Consider the following 20713-nt stretch of genomic DNA (forward strand, 5'->3'; position numbering starts at 1 on the left):
TAGATTTAATGCATCAGTGTATCAAAGTAGGTTTTCTGGAAGTCTTGTTCTGGGTCTACATGGTAAGAATATGATAATACTCTCATACTGTAAAGTAATTCAGACAAATTCAAAAATATTGGACTCAATCCCCCCAGAATCCTTGCACAAACATTTTACTCTTGCAAATTTTTTTACTTTTTACTTCCACTTCACTCATTTGCACACCTTCACCCTACCTGTTACACATATTTTATGTTAAAAACATAAGTGTAATATTTCGTTTGTTTGCAATATTTGCATATTGGTTCATTGTATGCTTGAAATATTTGCAATGTTGAGGTCCATAGCAGAGGCTAAAACATTTCACTGCATATCATACCGTGTATGAGTGTGTATGTGACAAATAAAATTTGAAATTTGAATATTCAATCACAGCAAGTAATGATCTTGAGGTATCTGTCGATTGCTACGTTCTTAGTTTACTCAGCAAAGTCCAGTTTTGTTGAGAGAATAAAATAAAAAAATCCACGGCAACTAAATGACATGAGATGAGGAAGCATCTTTTAACAAGCATTTGGTTCTATTGTTTTTATGGGGTCTCCATCAACGTTAGTTGTTCCTTTTTGAATCAGAATTAATAGACCGTAAATGGCGCTTCAAACTGCAGCAGGTAGGTGATGATGTTGGCTTGGTAATCCCAGTCCGACGGTGCCTCATCTGACTTGACTTCCTAGCAGCAAATCCCTCTTTGTGCCTTGAATTCTCCCGAGGAAGCGCCGGCAGCAGAAATGCGACAGGGTGAGATGCTCACCGCGAATCGTACGAGTAAAGACGAGTTGTCGCCCGTGGAGTCGGAGTGAATCGCCATGCTGTGGGTCCTCGGATCCTCGCCATCTTTTTAACGGGCGGAGATATAATATCATTCCGAAGCGTAAATATCACTTGACCAGCTGCTGCTGAGCGCCATTCAGATATCGAACACAATACAAACAATTCCTGATCTTATTCCTGATAATACTACAATAATGTTAATTATAAATTAATAATTATAAATTCTTTACTTTCAAGTAATGCTTGCATGCAATTAAAATAATAACCATCACTGAAGCAGGAATAGTTTTACTATTTTTGTTATTATTTTATGACAGATATCCACTTTTTGGATTTTTATCTGCTGCATACTGTAACCATGATGCGTCTTCTCGGTACTGTATGCCTATTTTTAAAAAACTCATTTTAGAAACTTTACTTTTGCTGATGATCCATGCCCAGCCGTGGTGGCAGGTGCATTTCGGGACGTCTTAAAGTGTTCTGGAGCTTTTGAAGTAACGGCCTCAGCATGTCTATAATAGAGGCTTGTCAGTCTGCTTCTGCTCATCAAAGGAATCCATTAACCGTGGACCATCTCCAGTTGCCTACTCCAGATTAGGACGGTGGAACTGACTAAAGGGTTAATATAGCTCTGTCGTTGTTATTAACATAATATATACCTCTTATGCTGTGTTTTAAGGTTATTTGGCACCAGTTTCATTCCTGTTGACTGTAGTGGTTGTTAAGTGCTGCAAAGCACCCCAGATGTTTTGAATTTGACCAATTTCAACCACTTGATGGCATATGCAAATTACATTACAGACCATATATTCATATATATTCACCCCTGTATTAAATAAAATTTTATGTTGATTGGTTTCAACATTCAGTGTTCTGGCTAAATAATGTGCTACTACAGACTATAATGGGGCAGTGGTGGCCTAGCGGTTAAGGAAGCGGCCCCATAATCAGAAGGTTCGAATCCCGATCCGCCAAGGTGCCACTGAGGTGCCACTGAAAAGCACCGTCCCCACACACTGCTCCCCGGGCGCCTGTCATAGCTGTCCACTGCTCACTCAGGGTGATGGGTTAAATGCAGAGGACACATTTCACATTTCTTCTATTATAAAATATCGAAAGCCAACATCACGCCATCTGAACTGTAAACTGTGAACGAGGGAGATGAGGGCATATCATAACGTATGTCATGGTGGGTCACATCATCTTTCAGAATTTGAAAGTTTGAGCGGAGCGAGAGGGATGGAATTTTATATATATATATATATATATATACATATACACACACACACACACACACATTTTTTAACATATAAAATATTTTGTCCTATATCTTCTTTTGAGGAATGCTATGTGTGGTAAATATGTAAACCTTTTCTGTTATTTCTTTTTTTGAAGTTACAGTTATTGTTCGCCCATTTGCTGTCCCTAAATGGGTTTCTTTGGTACGTATTAGGTGTTTTTAGAGAAATGTAGGTGAATGGAGGTCGGGTCACGGACTCTTGACTCTCTGTGTTTGCAGTTTGTCTTCTATCTTGCGTTTGTCATATTTACAGTGTTCTAAGTGGTGCAAAGAATGGCAAGTGTTTGACCCTGATCCCAGTGCAGCGATGAAACCTTGAGTGGTCCCCGCCGTAGCCTTGTGTGTGTCTTCCGCGTTCGCCAGACGCAGTCCCTTCCCGAAACTTGGCACCGCTTCTTCCCGGGACCAGGGTGGCATTTGTGTAGCGCTCTTACTGGCATATGATTATATCTGCGAGTAACATGACCAGGGCTCTGTGTGTGTGTGTGTGTGTGTGTGTGTGTGTCAGATGCCTACCACCTCTGAGAGATGCAGGGATTTCGTTCTCAGGAGCTCTCCCTCTGTGTGTGTGTGTGTGTGTGTGTGTGGCTCGGCAGCTGCCACCGCCTCGCTGTTTAAACACAGACGAGTGGCTGCGTGGAGTAGCGGTGTACCGAAGGGACGAGCGCCGCGATGAAACACTCGCAGACGCTGGATTACAGACTCCTGAGTAAGTTTGTTCTGGGGCGGCGGCGACACTTTTCCGGGGGGATTTTTCCCGCTTTTATCCACTATGAAAACTGCTCCTTTTAATGCACCTGCTGTGCAGCCAGTATTAGTATAAGATGCAGAATATATTTTATATTAGTGCATATAGAGAAAAAAATTATATTGTTGAAAAAGATCTGTGTTTTTAAACAATGTAATAAAAAAATTTAACCCTTGTATTAAATGTATTAAGGAATTAATTGCGTAATTAATCGAGGAGCTGGATCATATCAATCTTTTCGTTATATCAGCTAAAGCATTACTATTACTAAAGCATTCCACTTTTTGTGCATATCAAGCAGATTGTATATTAATACAATATGCAACACGTCTGGTCTCGCTGTTTACCGTCATGTGAGGTTAGGCTTCCACTGATCATCTTCTTTTTACAGATCTTTACAGTGGTAAAGTGAATTTTCGTATTATTTTGTTATGGCACATTATAGGACGTATAACGCCTCGTAGAGCCACAGATGCCAGACATACCACTCGTCTTCCAGAATAACGACCGGCTGCCTGGCCTCACGTTGACCTTTGACCTGCGTGGTGAAGCCCACCTGGTCAGATTAGTGTGGTCCGCAGCGAGCCGTCGGGGGTCCTGCGGGGGGAGCTTTTCATTCACCGTCCCTGCGGAGAGGGACATGCATAAGGATCACGGCGCAACAATGCGCCGCTTCCACGACGTAATTGAGCCGCCGATTCATTCCAAGTCCATTTTGGCTCTCTTCAAACGGGCCGCCCTGTTTATCATGCAGCACTGCAATCGCAATATAATCCCGCCGCGTAACGGTTCGTGTGTTGATGCACTCTGCTAGTAACGTTTACGGCGTGCAGTCGGGATGACGAGAACGCTCCCTTCCTGAGGCAGGATGCGCGAATCAGCCATTATAAACACGAACCCCATTCTTCTCGCTGACGATGTCCAGATCGCCGCTATTGATGATATTTGTGGCGAACACGGCAGCTCAGATCAGATTGTGGCGCTCTGCCCGTTTATCTGGCGACTGGGAGAATTTCCCGAGCCTCTGGCCTGTTGGACATCCGACGTGTGTTTTTTTTTTTACCCCCAGAGCGCCAGCTGTGCGGCGGCATGGCCACCTCCGCCGCCCTGGAGGTCACCAAGGAGCTGGCCGACCTGCGCCACCTGGTCCAGTTCCCCGAGGAGATCGCCGGCATCCTGACGGAGCAGGAGCAGCGGCTCTACCGCCGCATCTTCCCCGTCGACTACCTCTGCTTCCTCACCCGCGACCTGGGCAGCCCCGAGCGCCTCGAGCGGCACCCGCACCTCGCGGCGTCGCTGTCGGCCCCCGCCGCGCCGTCACGGTGTTCCCGGCGCGCCGCCGTGGAGGACCTGGTGGCACGTTTCAACGAGGTGAGAACCGGCCCATTATTCGCCCAAACTCTGCAGGTCCAAAAAGATCCAGGGAGGGAGGCATTCTGGGAAGAGCGGTGCCGGTATCACCACACATCATTTTGTTCATGACTGACTCAATGAGGTTGCTTAGCAACAACAGCTCAAATATAGACGGAACAATTTTTCGTTTTAGGAATAGTTTCTATAACAATTGGTAGTACCGGTATAGATTTGTAACGGTAAGAGATTAAAAAGATGATCACCAGATGACGCTCATATAAGACAGAGGTATTAAGAGAGAAACAGAAGTTTTTGTCTTATCGAAAGTTTGTTTAAAGGAGCTGAATTAGTCCAGTTCCCGACATTCCTTTCTGATAATAAAATTCCTATTATCTTTCTTTGCTTTATTCTGGGATGTCTTTGTCCATATGTTTGAGACCCATTTGAAACTTTGCTTCCATTACTTATAGTATTATTATGAAAAATTGTTTGCATCTGTATCAGTGTTGCACTGGCCACGAATATATTGCACGTACAGTAGGCGGTTAAAACCCTCCCAGCCGATCCTGGTGGCTCGGCCGCTTTTATTCTGCCAGTAAGTCCTTCGCTCTCATTTACTGTAACTCCTGGCATGCCATCAGCGTGTTTTGGGGACTAAGCGACGAGCTCGCAAGATGACATTTCATTCGCCCCTCCAAGTCGCTCCCCGCCACATTCCTGTCGAGCGCCGTCACAGATTAGCGGAATGCTTGTTTTATTAACGCCACGTCCCCTTTGTGCACCGTGACCACATCAGCCCAGAATGAGTCTGGTGTCTGGCTTTGATGGCCTTAACGTTCCCAGAAGGTCCCCTCCGTGCCCAGATCGGTTACGTAACCCTGAGGCCGCGCTGCGTTTTCAGCGGGTGGAGTCTGTGGGCTTTGAAGTTGTGCAACCGGTGTTCCAACGTGGGCGAGATCATGTCGGCCGACGAGGACGGGCTCCTCCAGGGACCCTTTTGAGGGCTGGAACTGTCTGATGCTTTGCTTTACTTTACTTTACTTTACTTTACTTTATTTAGCAGACGCTTTTATCCAAAGCGACTTACAAGAGGAAGACACCAGCAATTCTCGTTCAATTTCTATAGAATATCGAGTTTACAAACTAAGAGCCCTGATAAGGCTTAGACTTGTCATTGAAGAGCATGCTCGGGGATTGTTGGGTGCTAGACTAAGAAAAATTATAATGTATTTATACATTTTGTATTTGTTTATTCAATGTGTACGCATGTGCTTGTGTAAGTGTTAGATTTGTCTGTAATATTTTTGGAATAAGAGGGTTTTCACCTTCTTCTTAAAAGTGGTGATAGTCTCGGCTAGTCGTGATGCCGCAGGGGGAGTTAAATTCACTTCTAATTGAATGCAGGAGACAGAAATGACCTTTGACCTTCTGTGTGAGCTGTTTTTTGGTCGCGTCTGAAAATGGTTTTAATTGCAGTATACAGCAGGGCTGTTTTCGCAGAATCGTGAAATGAATATGAATATGAATGTGCTACCTCACAGGTGAGCTCCTGGGTGACGTGGCTGATCCTGGCTGCTGGTTCCATGGAGGAGAAAAGGGAAGTCTTCTCCCACTTGGTTCACGTCGCCAAGTGCTGCTGGAATATTGGGAACTACAACGCGGTTATGGAGTTCCTGGCAGGACTCAGGTAGTTTGCGACATCCTGAATGGAAATTTGTGGGCGCCATTTTGAAGCTTGGCCAACATTGTTGGAACCTCCAGGTCCCGCAAAGTCCTGAAGATGTGGCAGTTCATGGACCAGAGTGACCTGGAGACCATGCGCGGCCTGAAGGACGCCATGGCGCAACACGAGTCCTCGTCAGCGTACCGCAAGGTGGTGCACCGGGTGTTACGCATCCCGGGCTGCAAGGTCGTGCCCTTCTGCGGCGTATTCCTCAAGGAGCTCAGCGACGCCCTTGATGGCTCGGCCGGTCTAATAGGCTTGCGTTCCTCTGTGGATGCTGGCGAGGACTCTGTTGAGGTATGGGAGAATTGTTTTTCTTTATTTTTTATATGTATATATATATATGTAACGTATATGTATATGTGTTATAAAAAAACCCACCTCAGTTTGTTGCAGATTTCATCGGGCAGACGCACTTCCTCCAGCGGGCGGGGCCAGACGGGCTGCACAGCTCCGAGAAGGAGGCCGCCGTCGGTAGCATCCTGCAGGCCATCCACAGCTGCAGCCTGGAGAGCCGGGATCCACCCGGGCCGAGCCCCGCCGCCCCTGGAAACCTCAAGGAGAAGAGGAGAAACCTGTACGTCTGTTAACACCTTTTACCAACATCGGTCCTATAATGATGGAACAGCAGCACAGCACACGGTGCACACACACTGAAATGTGTCCTCTGTATTTAACCAACACCCTTGGTGAGCAGGGGGCAGCCATGACAGGCTGGGGATGGAGCTTTGCCCAGTGGCACCTCAGTGGCACCTTGGCACATCGGGATTCGAACCGGCCACCTTCTAATTACAGGGCCGCTTCCTTAACCGCTAGGCCACCACTGCCCCACTATAACACGCCCACTATTCTGTGCTCACTCATTTTCACATGCATAGAATGTTATTTCGGTGCATTTTTCACATCAATTCTCTCCTCGACGTCGTGATTGCTTTTACAGACCTGTGGCTGTGCTGCAGTTAATGGACGCTGGTTTTGCGGTGAGGAATAATGACGTAATGTGTTCTCACAAAGTTGGTTTATTTCTCCTGAGGCTTTCCTCACGAGGTTTTATATAAATCTGACCCAAAGATACTCTGGTGTGGATCAAGGAAATCGAACGTTCAGACGTTCAGGTCAGATGTTCAGTGCAAGCTGGATGCAATTTAAAACTTTAAAAGAAGAAGAAGAAAAAAGAAAAAAAAAAAAAAAAAAAAAAAAAAAAATATATATATATATATATATATATATATATATATATATTTCTTGCACCATGGTAACATCGTGGTTTACCCTCACGTGGCCTCTTGATGAATCTGGAAGATTAAGCATGATTGATGTTCTCTGACTCATAGCCATTTCCAGCCCTGCTCTGGATCCATACTCATAACAGAATAATTATTCTCTTTCCTGTGCAAATCGCCTCATTCTCATGTGAGCTTTCAGTTTATGGTTCCCATCAGTCTAAAAAATATATATATATTTTTTTCCAGTTCCAGTTGCAAAATTGCTGCCTAATAAATTGTGATAAAATCAGAACAAGGACCCGGAGTACCTCGACTGCTTTACTTTTCCTAGGAATAAAATAATGAATTAAAAAACCCCAGAGGGCTCTGTTTGTCCTCATCTGGGACGTTACACACACGCGCAAACACACACACACACACACACACACACACACACACACACACACGCGCACGCAAACACTATTAAACTTTAATGACCTCAGCCGAACGAATCTGCACAGTCTCAGCGGCTTTCCGACTCACGTGTTGTCTTCCGTTGCCTCCCGACCCCAGGAGCACTTTTTTTTTTTGCTATGGGGGTGTTGTCTGTACATCGAAGGCCAGAGGCCTCATCTTAGATCGGTTAATGTTGGTTAAATCCCTTACGGATGTGTTTCTGGGATGTTTTTTTCAGGTTCTTGATCGGAGACTCCTTGGACCCGGAGGGCGACGTGCTGGAACCCGTGAAACCGGAGCTCCGGGCGGAGACGCCCTACGGCCACGGCACCGAGCTCCTCCCCTGGTACGCGCTCTCCCTGCCGGCCGAGGTCACCCAGTTCCTGCTGCGCGGCGCCACCGTCATCCACCTCGACCAGGACAGTCGCCTGAGCGCCCGCTGCTTCCTGCAGCTCCAGCCCGATAACTGCTCCCTCACCTGGACGCGTCCCCACAGCAGCTCTCCCCTCGGGGTCAGGTCGGCCTCGGAGCCCCACCCCCAAGGCCAGGCGGCCTGCGGCCTGGCCGAGGGCTGGCTGGACCTCACGGTGGCCAAGGCCGTGTTCGCCGGGCACCCAGGCGCCGACATCCACTCCGCGTGCGTCCAGAACAAGCTCTGCAACATGAACCCCGACGATAACGCCGTCTCGATCCTCTACGGGCTCGGCACCACCGACAACCGGCTCCTGCATTTCGTGGCGCCGCGGCACACGGCGCGGATGCTGCACGAGGGGCTGCGGGGCCTGATCGGTGCGGCGCGGAAAATCCAGCGGTTTCCCGACCAGCGGCTTCACTGGCTGAGGAGGCAGTACGTCGGGTTGTACCAGGTACGCGGGTCATATCACATTCCCGCCTGGTGCGTCTGCGTACGTTCTCCTCCTTTATATGTGCCGGAGGTTTTAAAACCATAGACAGGAGTACTTTTACAATTTTATTTATTTATGCCCTTATTATCCCCATATGGGGATAATTATGGGACACCCCGTAATAAAAAAGACGTACTTTAATACTGGTTTACTTCTGTCATTTGGAATAAATAACATACAAACAATGCATAACGGTATATATGTAACGGAGAATGTTACAGTGGGTTGCAAAAGTATTCGGGCCCCCTTGAACTTTTCCACATTTTGTCACATTCCAGCCACAAACGTGAATCTATTTTATCGGAATTCCACGTGAAAGACCAATACAAAGTGGTGTCCACTTGAGAAGTGGAACGAAAATCATACATGATTCCAAACATTTTTTACCAATAAGTAACTGATAAGTGGGGTGTGCGTATTTATTCAGCCCCCCGAGTCAATACTTTGTAGGACCACCTTTTGCTGCAATTACAGGGTCTTTTAGGGTGTGTCTCTACCAGCAATCTAGAGACTGAAATTCCTGCCCATTCTTCTTTGCAAAATGGCTCCAGCTCAGTCAGATTAGATGGACAGCGTTTTCAGATCCTGCCACAGATTCTCGATTGGATTTAGATCTGGACTTTGACTGGGCCATGGATATGTTTTGTTTTAAACCATTCCATTGTTGCCCTGGCTTTATGTTTAGGGTCGTTGTCCTGCTGGAAGGTGAACCTCCGCCTCAGTCTCAAGTCTTTTGCAGACACCAAGAGGTTTTCTTCCAAGATTGCCCTGTATTGGGCTCCATCCATCTTCCCATCAACTCTGTCCCTGCTGAAGAGAAGCACCCCCAGAGCATGATGCTGCCACCACCATACTTGACAGTGGGGATGGTGTGTTTAGAGTGATGTGCGGTGTTAGTTTTCTGCCACACATAGCGTTTTGCATTTTGGCCAAAAAGTTCCATTTTGGTCTCATCAGACCAGAGCACCTTCTTCCACATGTTTGTTGTGTCCCCCACATGGCTTGTGGCAAACTGCAAATGGGACGTCTTATGGTTTTCTTTTAACAATGGCTTTCTTCTTGCCACTCTTCCATAAAGGCCAACTTTGTGGAGTACACGACTAATAGTTGTCCTATGGACAGATTCCCCCAACTGTGCTGTAGATCTCTGCAGCTCGTTCAGAGTCACCATGGGCCTCTTGGCTGCATTTCTGATCAGCGCTGTCCTTGTTCGGCCTGTGAGTTTAGGTGGACAACCTTGTCTTAGTAGGTGTACAGCCATACTCCTTCCATTTCTGAATGATCACTTGAACAGTGCTCCGTGGGACATTCACGGCTTGGGAAATCTTTTTGTAGCCTAAGCCTGCTTTAAATTTCTCAATAACTTTATCCCTGCCCTGTCTGGTGTGTTCTTTGGACTTCATGGTGTTGTGGCTCCCAATGTTCTCTTCAACAACCTCTGAGGCCGTCACAGAGCAGCTGTATTTGTACTGACGTTAGATTACACACAGGTGCACTCTTTTTAGTTATTAACACTGATCAGGCAATGTCAATGGGCAACTGACTGCACTCAGACAAAAGGGGGGCGAATAATTACGCTCACCCCACTTTTCACTTATTTATTTGTAAAAAGATTTCGGAATCATTTATGATTTTCGTTCCACTTCTCAAGTGGACACCAATTTGTATGTATTGGTCTTTCACGTGGAACTCCAATAAAATTGATGTTAAAATGTTTGTGGCTGTAATATGACAAAATGTGGAAAAGTTCAAGGGGGCCGAATACTTTTGCAACCCGCTGTATTTTATGGAGTAGTTATCCATAAACTCCACCAAAGCTATGGTCCTGGCGGACTTCGTGAGGTTCTGAAATCCCCGGAATTAGGATTACGGCTTCGTAACGCCAAAATTGGATGGCCACGGGTTCTGCAGCGATCTCCGGTGCGCTGTCTCCGCAGGAGGACGGGCGATGCGAAGGACCCACTCTGGCCCAGGCCATCGAGCTGTTTGGTGGCCGCCGATGGAACACCGGAGCGGGTGGCTCGGGAACTCTGGGTCGGAGTGCCGAGAAGGGCGGCGCCCAGAGGAGCAGCCCCCTGGGCATCTCCACCAACGGCAAGACGAGGAAGGCGGCCCTCGTCCGGGTTAGCGGATGCTCCCTGCTCGTACCTACGATCCACGATTTAATGCTTATATGAATGTATGTGTCTGAAGGCCTGCCTCTTTGTTTTAGGGGGACAGCGGGGACGGCACCGATGATGAGCTGGTTTCGAGGAAGACGAAAAGCTGCAAGGACACCCTTCTGAGTAAAGAGTCGGACCCGTCCGACTGCCTGGAGCAGGAAGAGACTGGTATGAACGCCATGTGGTTAATTTAGAGGTTGTAATGTTATATTTACAGCATTTATCAGACGCCCTTATCCAGAGCGACTTAGTCAGTAGTTACAGGGACAGTCCCCCCCTGGAGCAATTTGGGGTTAAGTGTCTTGCTCAGGGACACGATGGTAGTAAGTGGGATTTGAACCTGGGTCCTCTGGTTCATAGGCGAGCGTGTTATCCACTAGGCTACTACCACCCTTATAGGAAGGAATGCTATATCTGGTGATGTTTCTTTTTGGTCTTCAAGATGAAAAAGGTGCGAGTAGCCACCGTGGCGGCTTTCTGGCAGCAAGTAAAAGCCCGTCTTCATCCTCCCACCCCACCCGCCCGCACTCCTCTCCCGTACTTCCCAGTACCGTAAAAGGGCAGCCCTGGTAAGCCTGGCCTCAGGGACAGTCACACACTCCCACTGTCTTTGTCCCTTGTCATTTCAAAAATGGTTTGTACCTTCAGCGCATGGAGCAGCAGGAGTTGGCACGGCCGGGCGAAGAGCTGCTTCCGGGGATTCCAGAACCTCATGAACTGCGACAGCACCATGACCTTTGTGGAGTTTGTGGAGCTTTTCAAGTCCTTCAGGTGACCCCCCTCTCGTTGCCAAAAAATGGGATTTCCTGTCCTTTAATTTGCTGATAAAACGGAACTGGACGGCCACGCCGAGGCATTTATTGTGTCCTCTCTGGTTTCTGTGAGTGATGTCTGGGGTCTCCTCCACAGCATTCGGAGCCGCAAGGACCTGAAGGAGCTTTTCGATGCCTGTGCCGTGCCCTGCACCCGCCCCAACCCCGAGTCGGTACCGCTGTACACAAACCTGGCCATAGAGGACAAAGTTGAGGGCCTACAGCCTGATCTGGGTACAGTTTCCTTGCAATTAGACTCCTAATAATTCATAAATTCGTCTTATTTTACAATGAAACAGACCTTCCGAGTCATCTTTGTGACATTATAAGTGATATTGCAATTATTTTTTTGCATAAAACAAAACCATTGCCGTGATTTTATTATTAGGAGGAATTAACAGGAAAATACTTTTATTTATTATGTCTCATGCTTTTTTATTATGTTATTATGCTTTCAACATGTTAACAAATTTTTATTGCATTGATTAAGTTTAAATGCCATTAGTTAACACAGTGCATATTCAAGTCACTATTTCCCTTGATTAATTTACCTCACCTTTTTTTAACCAATTAATTGGATTCACATTAATGTGTTCTATTTGACTTTTTTTTCTTTTCGCTAAGGAATCTGTGCAATCATATAGATTGTGAATGCAAATTATTTGATTTTACAGGCACTTTTAGGAGCAGAATTTCAAGAAAAAATTGGTAAATTTGGGGCAGTGGTGACCTAGCGGTTAAGGAAGCGGCCCAGTAATCAGAAGGTTGCCGGTTCGAATCCCGATCAGTCAAGGTGCCACTTAGGTGCCACTGAGCAAAGCACCGTCCCCACACACTTCTCCCCGGGCGCTTGTCATGGTGTCCACTGCTCACTCAGGGTGATGGGATAAATGCAGAGGACAAATTTGCTGCTGTGTATCACTTTATCATCAAGTCACAGATTTTTCTTCTATTCTTCCACAGACCTGCTGACACGCAATGGCTCAGACCTGGGCCTCTTCATCCGAACGTGGCAGCAGATGCCCGACAACCAGAAGCAGATCTCGGATGCCATTGCGGCGGCCAGCATAGTCACCAACGGCACCGGGGTGGAGAACGCCTCGCTCGGGGTGCTGGGCCTCGCCGTCCCTCAGCTCAACGACTTCCTGGTCAACTGGCAAGGAGAGCATCTGACGTACGACGAGATCCTCAGACTCATACATGTAAGCGGATGACTTCGTGGCTGTGAAGAGCCTGGGTTTGCCTTTCGCGGATCTTATGTAGATGGCGGAATGACTGCGCCGTTAATCCTTTTTTTGTTGTTTTAAGAAATTTGAGCCTTCAACTAGCATGCGAGAGATGGGCTGGATGTCTTTTGAAGGCTTTGCAAGGTAAATCGCAGCTCTTTTAAAAACACCTTTGACCAATTTTTAAGAAAATAGAGACTTTTTTTCTATTTCTCCCCATTTTAGGTTTCTTATGGACAAGGACAACTTTGCCTCGAAGAATGAAGAGTCTCGCGTGAATCCCGAGCAGCTCCAGTTCCCCCTGTCCTTCTACTACATCGAGTCGTCGCACAACACGTACCTCACCGGCCATCAGCTGAAAGGAGAGTCCTCGGTGGAGCTTTACAGTCAGGTGGGCGAGGCACCCCGCGTGGGGGCGTGGCTTCTCTGCACTCGAGGGGCGTCGTGTCATGGTGTGGAACGACTTCGTCCCCTAGGTTCTGCTGCAGGGGTGCAGGAGCGTGGAGCTGGACTGCTGGGACGGGGACGACGGGACGCCCGTGATCTACCATGGGCACACCCTGACCACAAAAATCCCTTTCAAGGTCGGCCAGGCACACATCCCATCCAGCCTAACGCGCCGTTTGTTCTAGTAGGGGCTAGTGATGCAACGGTACAGGTATCCTGTAGGGTTTTTGGGCTAGTGGGTGGAGCCACAACAGCGATTGGACATGAAGTCGTGGGGAGGGGCTTTCACACATTGGTGCTTACAGTTAAACAGACTACAGGACAGTTCTGCACCAATTTAAAAATGAAACACCGTGGCCCATAAGGGCGTTTTTGGACCATGCAGGGCGGCCCGAACGGTTTGATATTTTGCAGAGTTGCGTTGCGCCTTTAGAAGGGGCCGTATGTTGACGCGTGATGACCCGTTTCAGGACGTGGTGGAGGCGGTGAACCGGACGGCCTTCATTCGTTCTGATATGCCCGTCATTCTGTCCATCGAAAACCACTGCTCCTTACCGCAACAGCGCAAAATGGCGGAGATCTTCAAGGTACCGTGAATTTTCCTTCAAAGGTTCTCGCGAGCAAGTTCCAGGAAGACCCACCTGCCTCACAATTTACGTTTCTCTTACAAGTCGGTATTTGGAGACAAGCTGGTGACCAAGTTCTTGTTCGAGAGCGACTTTTCCGATGACCCCTTGCTGCCGTCGCCATGGCAATTGAGGGGAAAGATCCTCCTGAAGAACAAGAAGCTCAAAGCCCATCAGGCTCCTGTAGACATTTTAAAGCAGAAGGTACAGCCACACAGTTTATTGCTCAGTTCTTATTAATGCAGTTGTAATCAATTAAAAGGTCATATTAATTTGTATCTCTTTGTAACTGTGTCTCTTGTTATACAAATGAGAACTACTTTTCTCACTATATTCAGGGTTTGTCTGTGTTTGTTATAAACGTTCATTTATTAACTTGTCCTTTTATGAACATATTATGAGCTTATTTGGCTTATTTACGTCGGCAGGCCCATCAGCTGGCGCACATTCAAGCCCAGGCCAGCACCCAGAACAACGTAGACGAGGAGGAGGAGGAGGAAGACGAGTACGACTACGACTACGAGTCGCTGTCTGATGGTAGGAGCCAATTGTTCTTTTGTACTGTCTGTTCAGACATGAATATACACCATAAAATTTACATTTACAGCATTTACCAGACGCCCTTATCCAGAGCAACTTACAATCAGTAGTTACAGGGACAGTCCCCCCCTGGAGCAACTTAGGGTTAAGTGTCTTGCTCAGGGACACGATGGTAGTAAGTGGGGTTTGAACCTGGGTCTTCTGGTTCACTGTCTTACCCACTAGGCCACTACCACCCCTAAAACGGATATTTATAATAGAAGCGGTGTATTGTCTTGCCGTTATTTTATTCCCTTAAACAGCGGGTCAATGTCACTGTCACTTGATTTTATTTGACTTCCTGCGCACCTCCTCCATGTAAGCGATCCTACAGCATTCCCCAGCAATGACTCCTTCAGCCTCCCTCAGACTGAGACTCCTGTCCCAGGTCTGGGGTTAGATGGTATCATCTGCTTACACACCGACTTGAGCCTGAAACCTGAGCGTGCTTCAACTTGCACAATCTCTTTCTCTGTAGCTGACGTCCTCGCAGCCTCTACTGCCCCCTGTGGTCAGGAAGGTAAACCCGTTTTTGTGCTTGGCGTTTGTGTCGTGCGCCTCCATTTCAGCTCTGGGCCTGAACAGCTGAAGCTGAAGCCGCCGTCCCTGTGCTGGCAAGCGTTTGTGTGCCTTTTTTTTTTTTTTTTTTTTTTTGTGCTTTGCGGTCCGTGTTTCGTCCTCATGTGAAACTGTCCCGCTTTCAGCCGTGTCCAGCTAGCGAGGTGGTCTCTGCCCCAACAGCGAAACCCACGGCCACCGGCACTGTGCTCAGTTTGGCGATGTCCCCTGTTGCGCTGGGAAGAAACACACAAAGCCATCTGGTTTCCCAGGGTCCGTGGTCTGGTCCCGAAAGGGACGCGTCCCTTTACTGCCATCTTGAGCGAAGCTTTTATTCACTAACTGAATGTGTAACACGTCCAAGGCAATAAAACGGTTGCCATTCTTTACCACAAATCGTGTTTTGGTTCTGAAGTGCCAATTCTCATTGCTGTGAAGTGAAGTGGTTGTCACATGTGATACACAGTAGCACAGCACACGGTGCACACAGTGAAAATTGTCCTCTGCATTTATCCCATCACACTGAGTGAGCAGTTGGCAGCCATGACAGGCGCCCGGGGAGCAGTGTGTGGGGACGGTGCTTTGCTCAGTGGCACCTCAGTGGCACCTTGGCGGATCGGGATTCGAACCGGCAACCTTCTGTTGACAGGGCCGCTTCCTTAATCGTTACGCCTCCATTGCCCCACTGGTGTGTGTTGATGGCACATTAGAACATCATCAAATGCTCTATGCTTTAATTTTTCTTTCTCCAGATAACATACTCGATGACAAACCGGATAGCAAGTCAACAGGTGACAAGCTCCAGTATGAGTCAAACGACGAGATGCCGAAGCGGGGGAAAAAAGTTGACGGCGCCGGCATCAGCAGAGGAAGGGTGAGGACTGAAAACTGGGGACATGCCCAAATACAACACGCTACCCACAAATCGGAAAGAACACCACGGGCCTAAAACATCTTTCTGTGGATTTATGTGATTCACTTCATGAAAGTGATACACTGCATACCACAGCACATGGTGACAATGAAATGTGTCCGCTGCATTTAACCTTATAAATGTATAAAAAGTCCAGTTGTAAAGTGGATTTTCGTCCCGGTTCAGGTGTTTGACGTGGAGTTGGGGGAGGAGTTTTACCTGCCGCAGAATAAGAAAGAGAGCCGCCAGATCGCCCAGGAGCTCTCGGACCTCGTCATCTACTGTCAAGCGGTCAAGTTTCCAGGTTGGGACCATTACACAAATGTTGTAAATGTCAAAAAAGGCTTTCAAGGGCATGGTTTAGGTGACAAAGATCAGTCTTCGTTGACTCCACTCACCAATGGATTTCTTGAGAACTGAAAGCAAAGTGATACACTGCAGCACAGCACACAGTGACACAACGAAATGTGTCCACTGCATTTAACTATCACCCTTGGTGAGCAGTGGTCAGCCATGAAAGGCACACAACGTTAGTAAGTGGGGTTTGAACCTTGGTTTTCTGGGTCACAGGCGAGTGCGTTACACAGTAGGCTACTTCAGTGACCTTGGCAGTTCGGGATTTCCGGTCATGGGTTCACCTCCCTACCCACCAGGCTACCACTGCCCTAGATTCCACATGCACTGTGCTGATTGGCTGATTTTTTTTTAGCCTAGTGGGTAACACACTCGCCTATGAACCAGAAGACCCAAGTTCAAATCCCGCTTACTACCATTGTGTCCCTGAGCTAGACACTTAACCCTGAGTGTCTCCAGGGGGGGACTGTCCCTGTAACTACTGACTGTAAGTCGCTCTGGATAAGGGCGTCTGGTAAATGCTGTAAATGTAAATGTAGAACTGCTCGGCCTGAAAATACCAATAGTAACTGTAATAAGAATATAAAACGGTCACTGACCAGTTGTTGCCTGAGGTATGGGCCGATGTATTTATTATGACAAAAACATGATCCAGGTATGGTTTGGGAATACGACCCTGCAGCCAAAGGCAAAACCAGCCACCAGAATACAGTTAATAGAAAAGGCCTGTGACCTCTGAACCCTTGACCTTGTTTGTGTGTGTGTGTGTGTGTGTGTGTGTGTGTGTGTGTGTGTGTGTGTGTGTGTGTGTGTGTGGGAAACAGGCCTTTCCACCCTGTCTCCGGCGGGCTCCAGCCGAGGTAAAGATAGAAAAAGTAGGAAGTCCATCTTCGGCAACAACCCAGTTAAAGGCAGTGCCCCCGGCGAGGCTCTGTCGGCGAATCGGCCCACAGGAAAAGGTACACGTGTTCACCCACATGCAAAACACAGCCTGGGATAAAAAAAAGCCATGTATTATTAGTTTAAAGGTCCAATCCAGCAGTTTTCCACAAGCTAACATGTTAAAAAGGGAAGGGTTAAGGGTCAGGTTAAATCTGGCGGGGTGGCGTCACGTCGTTGTTCCAGTTATTTGACCAAACGACACATCGGCGGCTGTAACTATGGTGACCAGTCATACTAAATACAAGTACTTCCTTATTATTGGCCATAGAAATAAAACGAATAAAAAGACTTTTGTACGGGCATGAGACTCTGCTTCTGGTTGGCTGCGATATTGCATGTCTTACCAAATCATGTCTTAGAATCAATCCAACGTTTTCATACAAAATGTGGGCAGAATGATGATGCATCAATAACAACTCGGGGGAAAGAATACGAGACAATGCCCATTCCATATTTATATAAAAATCAACATTGCACAGTTTAATTTCAAAATACAGGGCGATTATGTAGCAACCCTATAGCTTCTAAATATTTACATTTCTGCAAATATGATTATTTTTCTTTTTAAGCCATAGCTCATTAGCAAATAGCAATAGCATAAATTAAAACACCTACATTTAGTCATCAAATTCCAGGAATGCATTAAAATTTTCAATTTTTTATTAATCTTATTCCATTAGAGTTTAAATTCAAGAGTTTTGGGGATGGATGTTGACTGGTGCCCAGAATCCCTTCCACCAAACATTTCCACCTCTGCTAGGTCCAGTGGACAACGCCCGCACCAGCTGGGAAGATCCAAACCCCAGCGCCTCCCTCAGCGCCATCATCCGCACCCCCAAATGTTACCACATCTCCTCGGTCAACGAGAACGCCGCCAAGCGCCTCTGCCGCCGCTACTCCCAGAAGCTCATCCAGCACACGAGCGGCCAGCTGCTGCGGACCTACCCTGCCGCCACGCGCATCGACTCGGCCAACCCCAACCCAGTCATCTTCTGGCTGCACGGCATCCAGCTGGTGGCCCTCAACTACCAGACGGACGGTACCAACTACCAGCTACCATGCTTTACTTTACTTAGCAGACAGTTTTATCCAAAGCGATAAGTGGGTTTTCGACTGCTTCTTAAAGGTGGTGGTAGTCTTGGCTAGTCGAATGGAGCAGGACAAGTTGTCCCACCAGCCAGGGACAACGAAGGAGAACAGAGTCGATTGCTGTCGGAGACCCCGTCAAGAGGGAATTTTCAGTCTCGTTTCGTGTGTAGATGTGAGCGGGCGTGCAGGAGTGTATCTGGCTAGTAGTGTGTTGGTGTAAGAGCGAGAACTTCCATTTACAGCCCTGTAGGCAGCATCAAGGATTTAAACAGCTACCGGGAGCCGGTGGAGAGAGGTGAGAAGATGCGGGACGTGGGTGTGTTTCGGCTGGTTAAAGATGAGACGTTTTGGACCATCTGGAGGGGTTTTATGGTGACTGCAAAGGCTCCAGCCAGGAGAGAGTTACAATAGTCCAGTTTAAGAGATGACTGCTGCCTGGACGAGGAGCTGCGAAGCCTGTTGTGAGAGAAAAGGCAGAATCTCACGAATGTTGTAGAGAGTGAACCTGCAGGATCTGGAGATCGCAGCAACGCGATGGTTCAGACTCAGTTCGTCGTCAATCCAAACTCCAAGGCTTTTTGCAGACGCCGTGGGTGTTAACAGTAGCGAGCCGAGTTGAATTGAGAGGTTTTGCTGAGTGCGAACAGTCTTTTTAAAATGAACTTATCGTCCCTCCTGCCTCAGACCTGCCCATGCAGCTGAACGCCGCCCTGTTCGAGGGGAACGGGGGCTGTGGCTACGTGCTGAAGCCGCCGGTGCTCTGGGACCGCGGATGCCCCCTCTACCAGCAGTTCAGCCCTCTGGAGCGCGAGCACGACAACATGAGCCCCGCCGTCTACTCGCTCACTGTGAGCAGCTTTCCCTCAAATCAATGAAAATGGATGTTGTGGAATTAGAAGGGCATTTTCCTTCACTTATTTAGGTTATAATAGTTACTATTGATAATACTATAGTACAGATGTGGCGTTTAGAAATTCGAGACGACTCTTTGGAATTGCAAGTTATTAAAGATTTTTTATTCTGTTTCTGTTAATTCTGTTATGTGTAAACTGTGGTAGTTTCACATTATTTTGTTATACAGAAGTGGCCAAAAGTTTGGACACCTTCTCATTAAACACGTTTTCTTTATTTTCATGACCATTTACGTTGGTAGATTCTCACTGAAGGCATCAAAACTATGAATGAACACATGTGGAGTTCTGTACTTAACAAAAAGTGGAGACCTGACCTCCACAGTCACCGGACCTGAACCCAATCCAGATGGTTTGGAGTGAGCTGGACCCCAACAAGTGCTAAACACCTCTGGGAACTCCTTCAAGACTGTTGGAGAAGCATTTCAGGTGACGACCTCTTGAAGCTCATCGAGAGAATGCCAAGAGTGTGCAAAGCAGTAATCAGAGCAAAGAAACTAGAATATAAAACATGTTTTCACTTATTTCACCTTTTTTTGTTAAGTACAGAACTCCACATGTGTTCATTCATAGTTTTGATGCCTTCAGTGAGAATCTACCAACGTAAATGGTCATGAAGATAAAGAAAACACGTTGAATGAGAAGGCGTCCAAACTTTTGGCCTGCTCTGTATATATTTGTGTTATATATTTTCAGTAGAATGGTCAGTTAAGTGTCTGTGAATGTTGGTGCCACAGATTATCTCCGGACAGAACGTGTGCCCCAGTAACACGGCGGGCAGCCCCTTCGTGGAGCTGGAGGTGCTGGGAACACAGGCGGACTGTTGCCACTTCCGCACCAAGCCCATCCACCGCAACACCCTCAACCCCATGTGGAGCGAGACCTTCGTCTTCAGCGTGCACTTCGAGGACCTGGCCTTCCTGCGCCTGGGCGTGGTGGAGAACAACAGCTCCCAGGTCACCGCCCAGAGGATCCTGCCCCTGCGGGCGCTAAAAGCCGGTGGGTTCAGCGGGGCCAAAGTCGTCCTTTCTCGCTAATAAACAGAGTTAAAGCAACAGTGAGTTAGATTAATGGTGAATAATTGGTGATAATCCCTGTTTGATTGCACCCGTAGGGTACAGGCACATGGCACTGCGGAATCAGCACAACAAGCCCCTGGAGGTCTCCAGCCTGTTCATATACAGCCGCAGAACAGAGGAAGCGGCCAGTGGTGGCACTGCCCCTGCTTCCATGGTGGGTCTTAAAAGGGTCTTAACACTCTGTTCTAAAGGTGGGCACCAAAATGAAAACGGTGTCCTACATATGCATAGATCTATTTGTCTGTCTGTTCCGATCGATCTATTTATATATCTGTACAGATGTCACTCCCGTTCAGTTTGATTCAGTTTGAAAATATCGATAATATATCAATATATCACAATATTTTAATGTTCTGATATTGTTTTATTGATATTGGGACATCAAATATCGATATTTTTGTATGAAAATTTAGCCCACCGGGTGGTACTGTACCGTAGACCCTTTTCTTTAGCGAGGACCTCCAACTCCTGTAACAGACCGATCACAGCATCTTGTATGTCAGCTGTGTTTT

General features: G+C 47.3%; 1 protein-coding gene across 2 annotated transcripts in view; it reads left to right on the top strand.

Moving 5' to 3' along the window:
• Positions 1 to 20713, top strand: part of plce1 (phospholipase C, epsilon 1) — a 40993-nt gene that overhangs the window by 16052 nt on the left and 4228 nt on the right. For both annotated transcript variants that reach the window (XM_028965836.1, XM_028965837.1), the window contains exons 4-27: positions 3931 to 4232; positions 5756 to 5901; positions 5976 to 6234; positions 6324 to 6514; positions 7837 to 8464; positions 10441 to 10626; positions 10716 to 10833; positions 11108 to 11234; positions 11314 to 11436; positions 11575 to 11711; positions 12441 to 12679; positions 12786 to 12847; positions 12929 to 13094; positions 13180 to 13287; positions 13621 to 13737; positions 13822 to 13980; positions 14205 to 14313; positions 15666 to 15787; positions 16013 to 16130; positions 17005 to 17139; positions 17883 to 18161; positions 18896 to 19059; positions 19860 to 20121; positions 20237 to 20355. In XM_028965836.1, coding sequence (XP_028821669.1) covers positions 3931 to 4232; positions 5756 to 5901; positions 5976 to 6234; positions 6324 to 6514; positions 7837 to 8464; positions 10441 to 10626; positions 10716 to 10833; positions 11108 to 11234; positions 11314 to 11436; positions 11575 to 11711; positions 12441 to 12679; positions 12786 to 12847; positions 12929 to 13094; positions 13180 to 13287; positions 13621 to 13737; positions 13822 to 13980; positions 14205 to 14313; positions 15666 to 15787; positions 16013 to 16130; positions 17005 to 17139; positions 17883 to 18161; positions 18896 to 19059; positions 19860 to 20121; positions 20237 to 20355 — 4376 coding nt within the window. The remainder of the gene's footprint in view (positions 1 to 3930; positions 4233 to 5755; positions 5902 to 5975; positions 6235 to 6323; positions 6515 to 7836; positions 8465 to 10440; positions 10627 to 10715; positions 10834 to 11107; positions 11235 to 11313; positions 11437 to 11574; positions 11712 to 12440; positions 12680 to 12785; positions 12848 to 12928; positions 13095 to 13179; positions 13288 to 13620; positions 13738 to 13821; positions 13981 to 14204; positions 14314 to 15665; positions 15788 to 16012; positions 16131 to 17004; positions 17140 to 17882; positions 18162 to 18895; positions 19060 to 19859; positions 20122 to 20236; positions 20356 to 20713) is intronic.

The sequence above is a fragment of the Denticeps clupeoides genome, chromosome 2 (genome assembly GCF_900700375.1).
Source record: "Denticeps clupeoides chromosome 2, fDenClu1.1, whole genome shotgun sequence".
In the NCBI taxonomy this organism is placed as follows: Eukaryota; Metazoa; Chordata; class Actinopteri; order Clupeiformes; family Denticipitidae; genus Denticeps; species Denticeps clupeoides.